Raw genomic sequence first — 12190 nt, 5'->3', positions numbered from 1 at the left:
GCACCTTCTCCCCCAGACCCCCACTGCCGCTGCCCCGCTATCCTCCTCCGTAGCACTTACCCCTTTCTCTACATCAGTTACTCATTTCTTCGCTCGTCACTGTCCACCCCTCCCCACTGAGACCTTAGCTCCACGAGGGGCACTCAGGTGCGTTCACTGCTGTGTCTCCAGCACTGAGTGGGGCCTGGCACCCAGCAAGCACACAACAGGTCCCACCGTGCGTGTGCCTGGGTGTGTGCAAGTGCGTGTGCTGTCTGAGAGCCTGTGCAGGGTGCTGTGTGTGCATGCCAGGCATGTGGGTGCAACGGGCCTCCACGGGCGGGGGGTGCTTACCGCGCGGATCTCGGGGGCGGGGCAGGTTCCAGGCAAGGACTGCAGGGGCCCTCGCAGGCGGCAACTGTCACTCCATACACACAGGTGTCCCAGGTCCTCCCGGCCCAGGCACTGGGAACAGTCGGGGCTGCCCATGGCGCAGTTATAGACCTCCACTGGGGGACACGGAGGCAGCATCTGTCAGCCCCTCCATCACTACTGACCCCCCACACTCGGCCTCTCACTGTAGGGTCCCAGCCAGAGGCGGGTCCTGGTTCTGAGGGTCAGGACCCCATGTTCTGAGTACCTTCCCCAATATCCCCAAGGGCCCCTGGGGCTAAGCACAGGCAGCCGCGGCCATGTTAATATCATCCGTCCTCATCATGATTCTATCAAGTGGAAGCTGTTCATAGCTCATTTGTCAGAGAAGAGACAGGCTCAGAGAGGAGCTGTGTGCCAGGGCCCCAGAGCCTTGGAGAGGCCCAAGGAGGAGGGCAGGGCAGTGTCTCCAGGGCCCCCATGGTGGGCTGTGGGGGCCTCAGGTGCACTAGGGATGTCAGAGGCTCCCCAGGAACAGACAGGCCCTTGCAGAGCTGATTCAATGCATTAATAACGTAAGATAGCATCCGCCGTGTGGGGTACACCTGCGAGCTGACCCTGCTGTAAGGCTCCGTGAGCATCAGCTCAGTAGATCCTCCCAGGCCTTCCACAGGAGGGCCTGTGCCCTCGTTTCACTTGCTGACGATGAGGCCCAGAAAGGGAAGGGTAAGCAAGGGCCTGGAGTTGCACAGTCATTGGCACGGAGACGCCTGGCCCACAGCAGCTGCTCAACGGGTAAGTACCGAGCAAGTGACCACGTAGAGAATGCAGGGCTGGGTCTGTGAGCCCGTGCGCAGGTTAAGGAACAATAGGGTGGGACATCTGTGACTGTGCGGTGAGCACTAGAACGAGTCCCCCAAGGTTGAGTCCCACCCATTGTGGCTGAGTCCACTGTGGCCATATGGGGTGGGTGGGGGCTCCCACCTGTCATGGGGTCAGGGCTATCCAGGAATCGGGCTGGCCGCCCCTTTACTTGGAGGCTGAGTGGAAACACCTGGCTCTTCTGGGTCGTGTGCAGCTGCAAAAGAACGGGAAAGAGCATAAGGGGTGTGGGTGGTGTCTGGGTCTCTCCTGGGGGAGGGGTGAATGTCATGGAGAGAAATGAGGGCAAGGCTGTTGAGGATGGGGGACCAAAAGGAGGAGGGGGATAAGGTCGGAAGGAAGGAATGCAGCATCTGGACTTGTGCCAGCCTCCCCTTGCCCCCAACTGAAACCACACCACTCACCACCACTTGGTTGCAGCGTACAGCTGATTCATTCACCCACACGGCCTCAAAGATCTCCTCCGGCCCAAAGCTACATTCTAGGGCTGCACCCTGTGGGAAACAGGGGTGCTGAGGAGAGCCAGGTCAGCGCCCACTTCCTTCCCACTCCATCAGGACACACGGACTGCTGCCTTCAGGGGTAGGCTTGGTCCTACCATCAGGCCTCTGCCTGGGCGGCACCCTCCTCCAGAATGTCGTTCCTGGCCTCCATGTCCAGTGTTTGAGGGAGGCAAGGAGTACATGAAGACCAAGAACTTTGGCCTTGTGCTCGATGCCACTAAAAGCCTCACCGACACCCCCCAGTGGCCTAAACCATAGGCCTTTTACGCAGCTCATAAAGTCTCGGCTCTTTAGCATAACCAACTCTCTAGCATCAAGTCTTGACTTTTCAGCATGATTCAAGGTTCATCCCACTGAGATTCCACCTACTCTTTGAACCTTAACACCCTCGGCCTCCGCCTCACGAGGTCCGTACCCCAGCCACACCGGGACGCTCTTTGCCACAGCACAGGCTGTCCTGTCCCCGGCTTTGCCTGAGCCCATACCTCCACCGAATGGCTTGTCTCCCCTCTACCACCCAAAAGACTCAACACAGTCTTCAAAATCCAGCTCAAGTGTCCCTTGTTCCAAAGCCTTCCCAGACCCTCCCCTCAAATCAGGGGGGCAGCCCTTGCTTGATCCTTCATTCAGCAAGGAATATTTGGGTGTGTGCTGGGGGCTCTATTAAGCTCCTACAGCCTGCCCCCCAACCTATGTATCAAGGACCACCCCATCCACCAGCCCAGACTCTGTTTACACCGGTCTCCCCACCCACTGGGGCAGGTTGGGGTTGGGGCTCAGCCCCTATGATACCTCCAAGGGCAGGAGATGGCAGTGAAAGAGCTCAGGTTCTACCTCGCAAGGGCCTAGGTTCGAATCCTACGTCTGCTACTTCCTAGCTGTGCAACCCTGTGCAAGAGGCTCTCCTCTCTGAGCCTTGGTCTTCTAAACTCTGCAATGGAAACAGGCTTCCCTACCCCGCAGGGTTGCTGGGGAAACTGGAGATCATGTATCTTTAGTGAGTTGCACACTGTGGGTGCCTAATATATGCTGGCTGTTATTAGTATGCAGAAGGTGCTCAATAAATGTTTGTTGCATGAATAAACTAGGCCCAATTCCCCAGTCTCATCTTGCCCTTGGCCCAGGACAGACCTCTGGGAAGCAGCATCAATAAATATTTGCTGAGTGAACAAACTTAGGTTTCATGTGTGTTAGGCCAGCCGCGTGGCAGGACTTCCCTGTTGATGTCCCTGTCATTGGCAGATGTGACACCCTGAAGAAACAGTACATCAGCACACACACACAAACCACCCCATACCGGCCCTGCCCCATCTCTCCGTTCGCTCTGAAGCTGACACAGGAAAGTGGCTGTTAAAGGGCTCAAAGCTCATTGGTCCATGCTGGGCTGGGAGGTGGGTCAGTCCTCTGAGTCCCTGAGTTCAGGCCTTGGCCACCACAGGATGGCAGGTCCAGCCTGTGCTGGGCTCCCCAGGGTGCAGGCTCAGCCAACAGGGCTGCTACAGAGCCCAGGCAGGGAGCTCTGTCTGCCCCTGCGTTTGGTGTTCTAGAAGCAGGCCTGGGAGACAGGAGGGTGGGGACCACCGAGGCCTGGGGAAGGCAATACATGCTCCCTGGTTACACGGCTGGAAAGCAGCAGCCAGGACCCAATCCCGGGGCTTGGGCCTCCCCACGCCAGGCTCCTGCTGCCCGGGGCAGCACGGCCTCCACACCAGCCCAGGCCCCTGGACGCTCCCAGAGGCTCTGCCCCAACCACTGCAGGGTGGAGCCCCCTGCCCTCACACAGCTCCAGCCCCAGCCACAAGGCTGGCCAACACATCCCAGATGCCCGGTACGTGGGCCCCACGTGCAACAGCCTTCACGGGCCTCAGCTCCTCCGTGGAAGCAACAGATGGCGAGTCCCAGGAGCTAGGGAGGGGGGTGGCTGGCACACTTCCAGGACTCGTCAACACTTCCCACCCAGGACGCTCCTCCAGGAGGGCCCCAGAAAGGGGCTGCATCCCCTCCCCAGCCTAGATGGGTGGGCGGGGGAGGGGAAGGCTGGCTGCAGGGAAGAGCACTTGATGGGGAGTCCAGGGCTAGGGGCAAGTCCAGCCCCACGTCACCTACTTGCCCTTTCTGGGCCTCGTTTTCCCCATCTGAACAGTGGGGAATGAGGCAGCAAAGGGGCTCTCTGGCTATTCTCCAGGGAAGATACAGACTCGGGGGGGCCAGGGTCACAGTTCAGCCTGGGGGCAGGGCGGGGCAAAACACGGACACATGGACACTGTCTACCCACAGGTGGCAGTGTCAGGCTGTGGCACCGGGGCTCGGCTCTCCCAGGGGAGCCTCAGAGGGCAGGAGTCTGGGGGTCTCGGGCAGGGTTTCCTCCAGGAGGTGTTGATGGCCTGCTGCCCCATTGGCCCGGTCCTCACCACCCACTTGCCCATCTCCCCAGCCCTGTGCAATCAGAGTGGGGCCTTCTCAAACAGAAGCTGGAAACTCAGAGAAAGGGAATGAAAGCATGGGTGCCAGGCGCAGAGCAGGGGTCCCCCCAGGTGCACTCTCCCCACCTCCACCTGGCCCCACCCCAACCCAGCCTCCATTTACCTGGAAGAAGGCAGCATTGGCCAGATGCACCGGGATGCTCTGGGAGCCGCCTGTGGGCACAGGTGCCAGGGCGGAGGGCAGGATCCGGGGGCAGTCCTGAGGGCTCTGTGGTCAAAACACAACAAGGTATGGGGGACACGGGGGACATTTCAGAAGAAACAGGATTGACAGCCACCCTGGCCTGCTGGGCAGCCTGCCTCCCTGGGAAGGCGCCTGTCAGCCTGCACAGCGAGAAAACACTAGCAACAAAACTGTGACAGCCACCACAACCGAGGGCAGCATGCCAGTGCCTACCACACACCATCTCATTTAGTCCTCATGACAAGCCTGGGAGGAGGTTTTATTGGCCCCATTTTACAGATGAGGAAACTGAGGCACAGAGAGATGAAATGACCTGCCCAGTGGTGGGCCAACCCCTCCACAGCTGCTCCACGACACGCCTCTCAGAGGAGGCCGGATGCTGAGGACGAGGGCCAGGCCCCCGCCCTGTCTCTGGGCCTCACCTTTCCCAACTGTAAAATGAGGGGCCCCACCCGCTCCCCGAGACTCCACTGGGCTCTGAAATGCTGGTTTCCAGATTGACACATGTCAAATGATTCAGAATAAAGAAACTCCAGATTTCTGAAAGGCCCCGGGAAACAGTGGCTGGGAGGGCCCAGGTGCCACAGGCTCCCCAGCGCCCCCGCTGCCTGGGCAAGAGGCCCGGGGAGGGCTGGGCATCATCATTCCCAGGTTGGAGATGAGGCCCGGGGGAGCGGGAGCCGCTTCAAAAAAGGGAGGGTGGGACGGAGGGAGGGAGGACGAGAACCTGAGGTTCAGAGAGCTGGTGAGCCACCCGGGGTCAGAGGGCAGAGCTGGTCTTTGATCTGTCTGACTCTCAGGCCAGAAACTGAGGTCTGAAACCGAGGCCCAGGGCGAGGGGCAGAGACCAGGGGGTCAGGCTGTGCCCGCCATGCCACCTCAGCAGCCTCTCTGAGCTTGCGGTTGTGGACTCCCCACCCTGCGCTGAGCTCTTCAGACCTGGGAGCCCAGGGGCCACGTCCTGCCTGCTCACTTCGAGAGCCTGACCTGCCGGAACCCCGAGAGAGGAGAGGGTGGGGGACTGGGGGGTACCACGATCACACCGAGGGCTGACCACCCTCCTGCCCAGGGGGCTTCCTGCTCAAGTCTGCCTGGCCAAGGATTTGGAAACCCTGTGTGTCCTCCCTGAGGTCACCAGCCAGGGCCCAAGGCCTCCGGGGGTAGAATTTGGAGGCCTTCTGGGGTCTTTCTGCCTTCTTGTTCATCAGACAGGGAGCTCCTTGACGGGAACATTAGGGGCCCAGAATAAAACCAGACCTCAACGGGATGCCAATGCCAAAGCCAATAAATAATGGTCATGTAATACAGCGGCAGCAGCCAGCTCCCAGAGCCCTCACTGGGCACCTGGACAGTTCTGAGCACTTTTCCCTGTGTTAATTCACCAAACCCTCCTCTCGACAACCCTATGAGGCAGGTACCATCATTATACCCTTTTTACAGACTGGGAAACTGAGGCACAGAGAAGCCGCAGGGGCCTTGGCTAAAGAAGCAGCACAGCCAGGCCCGGCTGAGGCCTCCTGACCACGCCACTCCGCAGGGCTGAGGTGCAGCAGCTGGTGTCCAGCTTGCTGTGTGAGCACACCCAGGTCCCTGACCCTCTCTGAGCTGCCACCTTGTGCCGTGTCGTGTGCAAACCCCGTGGAATTTCAGAGATGGAACCCACAGGTTTCCAATCAGCTTTCACGGCTGCTGCCAGTTCCGCTTTGTGGCTGGCTGGGGGCCCTGTGACTCTGTTCTCTTAGCTCCACCCCACCCATGGGTAAGGGGCCGAAAGGAGGGGCTGACGGGTGAGGGTCAGGGCAGGGGGAGCCCCCACAAGAGGCTCTCCAGAAGGACCATCCCTGAGGGCCACCTACGCTACTTAATCTTTATAACCCACGGCCACGTGGATGCTTGTGCCCATTCTACAGAGTGGAACTGAGGCTGAGCCCTGGCAAATCTTTGCCCTCCTTCGGTGCTTCCCCCAGGGTCGGCTAATCCTCCACGGGGCCAGCTGGGGCGTCTGCTGCTGGCCTCTAGCCCTCACCATGTACCTCCACGTCTGGTGTGGCCCTTGGGGACCTCCCCCCACAGGCCTGTGGTTTAAGACTGACCCTATTCCCTAGTGCCAGAAATGGGCAGCTGCCCTGGCCTCAGCAATTGGTTCAGGGAGTATATGAGACCCCAGTTTAGCCAGTGAGACTCAACTACGGGACGTCTGCAGAACCAATGAGAAAAAAGCTCTCTTGTTTCCTGGGGCTGCCGGAGGATCCAGAGCCTGCCTGGGGCTGCCAAGGCCATCTTGTTGCCAGAAGGGGAAGGCCTGCCTGAGCATGGAGCCCACCCACAGGGGCAGAGAGGCCCCAGTGACCTTGCTGGAACCCCTGGATCCAGCTGTGCCTGAAGATACCACTCCCCAGACTTTTTACTCACATGAGCCAATTAATTCTGTTGGGGCCTAGGCCAGTTTGAAGTATGGTGTCCCCACTTACAACAAAAGTCAGGGCCTCCCTGTCCCCTCCCAAACCAAGCCATCAGCGCCTCAGGAAGAGGCTGTGTGGCTTCTCCCCTTGGTGGGGTGCATCATAGGGCACAGCCTGCAGGCTCAGGAAACCACAGACAACTGATGATGTTCCGGGCAGAGCTGAGAAAGTGAGAGGCTGGGAGTGGGGATAGATGCAGGGGCAGCAATGCCAGCAGCCACAATAAACCCGATATGAGCTCCACGCATGCCGGCCCCAGAGGGCTCACCCGTCCCCAAGCTGGAGCTCAGACTCTCCCGCGGTCTCTCCCAAGCTCAATGGCCAAGAACTGGTGTCCCAGTCCAGCGGAGCACTGACTGGTCCAGGGACCACTTGACCTGGGACTGGTCCTGAGCCCACTCGACCTGGCCCCTTGCTACCTTTAGCCCCCCTAAACTGCCCCCTGTTCCTACCAAGCCACTCTCTCCACTGGCTCCTAATGAAGCCCAGCTTCATGGAGGTGTCCACACCAGGCTCCCCGGCAATGGAGCCTGCCCCCGGTCTGCCCAACCCTCCCTGCTTCCAAGGCCTAATATCACACCTTGGAGAAGCCACCTTCAGGGCAGCTACAGCAACCCTCAGAAAACTGAAAGGAGGGTGTGGCCGCCTGCCTTCCTCACTCTCCTTCCCCCCCTCAAAAAGCTGGACTCTCCCCCCAGCATCCTCCACTCCCCCACTTCCTCCCTCTGGAGCCCGCTAGAGAAGGGAAAAGTGACAAGACTCTTAGCCCCTGGGCACCTGCCTCCCCCAGGGACACCTCCCTGGCCTGGACCAAGATGTACCACCTCCTCCCGGCTCCTGAGGGGTCCAGGAGGACGTGCAGACCCCACTGCCCGCAGCCTGCCCAGAGGCATGGCGCCTCGACGGCTAACTGGCGCTTAATTAAAGGCCAATTTAAGCATTGGTTCAGAGCCTCCTGCAGGCCTGGGGGGGCTGCCTCTTTTCCTGATAGATTACCCTAATTCTCTAAGACAGGCCCTCTCGGGGCCCCCACCCAACTCCTGGCCCACCGAGCTGCAGACCTGGGGAACAGCAGTTTATCGGGTGCTGCCACAGAAACACCTCCAGGCTAGTGAGCTCCTATGCATCTGTCAGGACCCTGTACATAGGGCCCCTCTTCAGAGAAGTCCTCCCTGACCCACTCAGCAGAGTGGCCACCAGCTCTGAGGAGCACAGTGGCCTTTAATTGAGCACCTACTATGTGCCAAGTATGGAGTAGGTGCCCTACAGGTGTAATTCCAGATTCCCACCACAGCAAAGGAGGCCCCACTTTACAGATGGGGAAAAAGGCACAGAGATGCTTGGTAGCTTGCCCAGGATGACACAGCCACAACTCATACCTCAGGCTCTTTTCATGACAGGGAGGGCAGAACTATGTCTAACCGAGTTCTCTCCCAATGCCTCACACAGATTCAGGCACACAACAGGTGCTCGATAAACGCTGAAGGAGCTGTGTTGAGGCCAGGTCCTCCTTGCCCCACCACCCCTCTAGGTTAGAGCACAGGAGGCAGACTGCTGGGATGAATGCTTCATGCCCACAGTCCTTGAGCCCCTACTGTGCGCACAGCCCTGGGCTGGGGGCTGGAAGGAGACGTGGACCCCAAACAAGAGCAGGAGCGCTGTTTGGTCTGGACTGCAAATCCCGGTGCCCAGTGCACAGGCCAGGGGCCTCCCCAGGCTTTGGCGACAAAGCCTCCACTGGCCTCTCTCCCAGCGCCGGAGACCCCGCATTACCGCGTCGCTGCTTTGCGTTAAGCATTGCCCTGCTGTACGCACTCCTCTTCCTCACAGTGGTTCTGAGGCTCAGGCAGGAGGGGCTGAGACCAGAGGTTTCCAGCATGGGCCACGGAGCCACTCCTTGGCACCTGCTCATTGGCACCTGGCACGGGCAGACAAAGCTTCGAGCTTCTCTGAGCCCAGAACTGAGAGGCTGGGGCACCCGATGCTCTGGGGATTGGCTGCTTCCCTGGGAGGCATGCCCAGGGTGACCTCCTTCTGCTGGGAGCCAGTGCCCTGAGGGGTCATACTGGCTACCTCAGCAGTGCCATCTGGAAAATGGGCAGGAACATCCCTGTCCTGGAGAGATGAGCTGCAGACAGGGACTTGGTGCCCCTTGGCCCCTCACAGCCCTGATAGAAGACAAAGGGTCCAGAAGCCAGGTCTGAGAGGGAAACAGCTGTGATCTTGGGACCCTGGTACCCCTGCCCGGTCCAGCCATCCCCCTGGGTGGGCATTAGCACACCAGCCAAAACCTCAGGAACACCTCTTGGTCATCCCTGGCACGAGGCTGGGATGGCCTTAGACGCTCTTGAGGCAAAAGCGAGAGGCCACCCTTCAGGTGGACATGCCCCAGAAACTGACTAGAAGCAAGGTAAGCAGTATCTCCATTTGTATTTTCCACCTGTTGCCCCACTCACTCATCATGGCCCACCCCGTGGAATGATTAAATCCAGCCTGCAGCGGGGGAGGCCTGGCCGCCCCCAGCACAGAAGCAGCCTGTGGAGCCCAAGGGCCTGGCGTGAGCAAGAGGACCCGGGAGCGTGTGGTTCCTGAGGCCAGCTTGCCCTCCCCACCCAGGGAGAGCCAGGCCTCACCAGCCCCCGGGCCCCAGCACCCGTGGGGAAACTGAGGCAGGGACCGTCTAGCCCAGCTCCTGATTTGGGGGAGGGGGAAAACACAGGCTCCAAGCCAGAGGGGCTTGGATTCAAGGCTGCAGTTGCATTCCCCGGCCTCAGGGATGACCGCCCGGACGACTGCGGGGTTGCTGAAATATACTGGAGGTAAAATGAAAAACCAGCCAGGTCGGCATGAGGCACAGAGAGGGGCACTTCCACTGCAGGCGGGCGGTAAACCGGCTCAGGCCTTCTCGACGGCAGTCGAGCTAAAGGCGTAAAAATAAGCCACACTTTTCAGGTGGCCGTGAGCTGGCCTCGAGGGAACGAGCAAGGCCGTGCACAGTGCTCTGGCTGCGTTAGAATGCACAAATGACACGGGAAGCCATCAGTATGTCCAACAACCGGGGATTGGCTAAATGCACTGTTATGTGGTGAGCCTGGCACAGCTGTTAAACCCGGTGCCAAGGAAAAAAAATTTAATGACGTGGGAATGTTCTCAACATGGTACATGGAAAAAGAATTAAAAAGTAATGAAATAGTGGAGGCAAAGGGCATCCCCCAGCCTGGCTTACCGTGGGATTCGGTGAGGCCTCACACCGTGACTGGTTGGAGACACAGGTGTGCTGCTGGGTACACCAGAAACAGGGCCACTGTGCCGACAGGCAGCTGGTGCAGCTGAAAGACATGGGGCCCTCAGACACTCAGCTCCCCGACCCTCACTCCACCCCTGCCCCCAGGAACCGGGACCCAAGACAGGGGAAGAAGGTCTTTCTCATCGTCAGACAGGCTGGGCACTTTGTAAGGTAGTGATTTCCCGGATGCAAGAGGTATGCAAAGGGGAACCAGATAAGCAGGACCTTTAGGAATCTACATTAAGTGTAATCAAAGCACTTCTCTGCCCCTCCAGCCTGGGCGCTCTCAGAGGCCAGGACTGGGTGATGACAGTTTGTGCATGATAAATGAGCCGGCAAGCGGACGACTGAGGGTCCTGCCTGCCTCTAAGACACTGCTGCTTTTCTTCCAAGGGCCTCCCTGAGAGCCAAGACTCCTCCCTGGTCCTCTTCCTTCCCCCACCGGAGGCATGCCCCACCCACTCACGCTGTGTGGGGGTACACTTGTCCAATGCGGCTGCAGTCGTAGATGGTGAAATTGGCCTGGACGATGTTCCGCCCATTGACCCTCACAGACATCTCGATGGTCACGTGGTCTGGAACGGATCAAGGGAGCCGGGGAGAGAAGGACAAAGGGGCAGGGAGTCTCCAGTGACATCAGAGGCCGTGACATCAGGAACTCCCGTGCCTGAGAGTCCACCGTTACGGCCCTTTGGGGCTGGGCCTCTGAGAGCCTGCCACCGGCTATACCCACAACCAGCGAGTGAGGGGCTCACCTTGGTGGGGCGGGAAGGGTGGGAACTGGTCCCTTGGCAGGAGGTTGCAGTAGGCGATCTGGTGGCCGAAGGCAGGCCCCGGGACCCGGGCCACAGTGCGAATGTTGTTCCCATAGTCACAGACCATGTCCATGCCGCTGAGGCTGGGCAGGCTGCCCGAGATCTGCAGTATCATGCCCTGGGGGCGAGAGACCCTCAGCTGGGGAGTGGGGCACTGCCCTCCCAGCCCCACCCCCAGGGCATGCAACCCTGGGAGAAGGGGTGGCAGGAGGCCAGGACTCCAGGCCAGAGGGCTACTTCCTACACGTGGCCCTCTAGGCCTCAGCTTCCCCATCTGCAAAATGAAACCAATCATCTTACAGTAGCCAAGGAGGCTCTGCATGACCTTGCCCCCGTGACCCCCCCAACCCCAACCCCTAAGACTCTCTCCAATCCACCAAGCTGTTCCTCCCTCAGGGCCTTTGCACTGGCAGTTCCCTCTGCCCAGAACACCCCTCCCAGACACCCCCTTGGCTCGCCTCCTTCATGTTGTTGCTCAGATGTCACCTTGGTAGTGAGTCCCCGGCTCTGACCTGGTCTAAAATGTCAACACACCCAGCACTCACTCCCCACCCCCTGGGCTCTGCCTTCTTTCCCTCTACACAACTACCATCATCTGGACATTCTGTCTTGCTTATTCTCTCACCCCACGAGATGTCAGCCCCTCAAGGGCCAGGGGTTTGTCTGCCTTGTGCCCCGCTGTGCCCCCAGGCTCTAGAACTGCCCGTGGCATACAGTGGGTGCTCAGTCATCTATTTGATGAAAGAATGAATGATGAACCAATGACGGACAAACCTATGCCCGTCTACATGACAAGATCCAGGTGGGAAGCGCTCTGTGACACGTAATAATGGGGAGGGGGCACAAAGCCCACCTGCCACCAGAACCATCATCTTCCCTCATGATAGGTGAGGGCACCCAGCCTAGAGACGTCACTGAGGGCAGAGCGGGGTGGGAGCCAGGCCTGTCTGTCCCTCAGCCCCGTCCCTTAGCCAGGGCCTGGAACCACCCCTGCTGCGGGAGCCCACCGTGGCTGGGGAGGGGGCTGCAACAGCTCCAGGCCTCCTGGGCAGAGGTGACGGCCAGAGCCACTTGCCCCCACTCTGCAGATTCATCTGTTTCTGAGGATAAGGTGGCTCCCCTCCCCAGTGCTAGGTCTGGGACAAGGCAGGAAGGCGGGGCTCACTCCCCTCCCATCCTCCAACCTGCCCCCGCCCTCCTGGGACTCCCGGGACTCCTGCGACT

General features: G+C 59.6%; 1 protein-coding gene across 1 annotated transcript in view; it reads right to left on the bottom strand.

Annotated features, from left to right (window-relative positions):
* Positions 1-12190, bottom strand: part of PLXND1 (plexin D1) — a 50831-nt gene that overhangs the window by 18277 nt on the left and 20364 nt on the right. Inside the window, exons 6-12 of the mRNA XM_023619930.2 lie at positions 10907-11084; positions 10618-10726; positions 10092-10194; positions 4323-4427; positions 1638-1727; positions 1336-1429; positions 334-488 (exon numbers count right to left, since the gene is read on the bottom strand). Of these exons, the coding sequence (XP_023475698.2) occupies positions 334-488; positions 1336-1429; positions 1638-1727; positions 4323-4427; positions 10092-10194; positions 10618-10726; positions 10907-11084 (834 nt within the window). The remainder of the gene's footprint in view (positions 1-333; positions 489-1335; positions 1430-1637; positions 1728-4322; positions 4428-10091; positions 10195-10617; positions 10727-10906; positions 11085-12190) is intronic.

The sequence above is a fragment of the Equus caballus genome, chromosome 16 (assembly GCF_041296265.1).
Source record: "Equus caballus isolate H_3958 breed thoroughbred chromosome 16, TB-T2T, whole genome shotgun sequence".
NCBI classification, from domain to species: Eukaryota; Metazoa; Chordata; class Mammalia; order Perissodactyla; family Equidae; genus Equus; species Equus caballus.
This window is presented reverse-complemented; position numbering and strand designations above follow the sequence as displayed.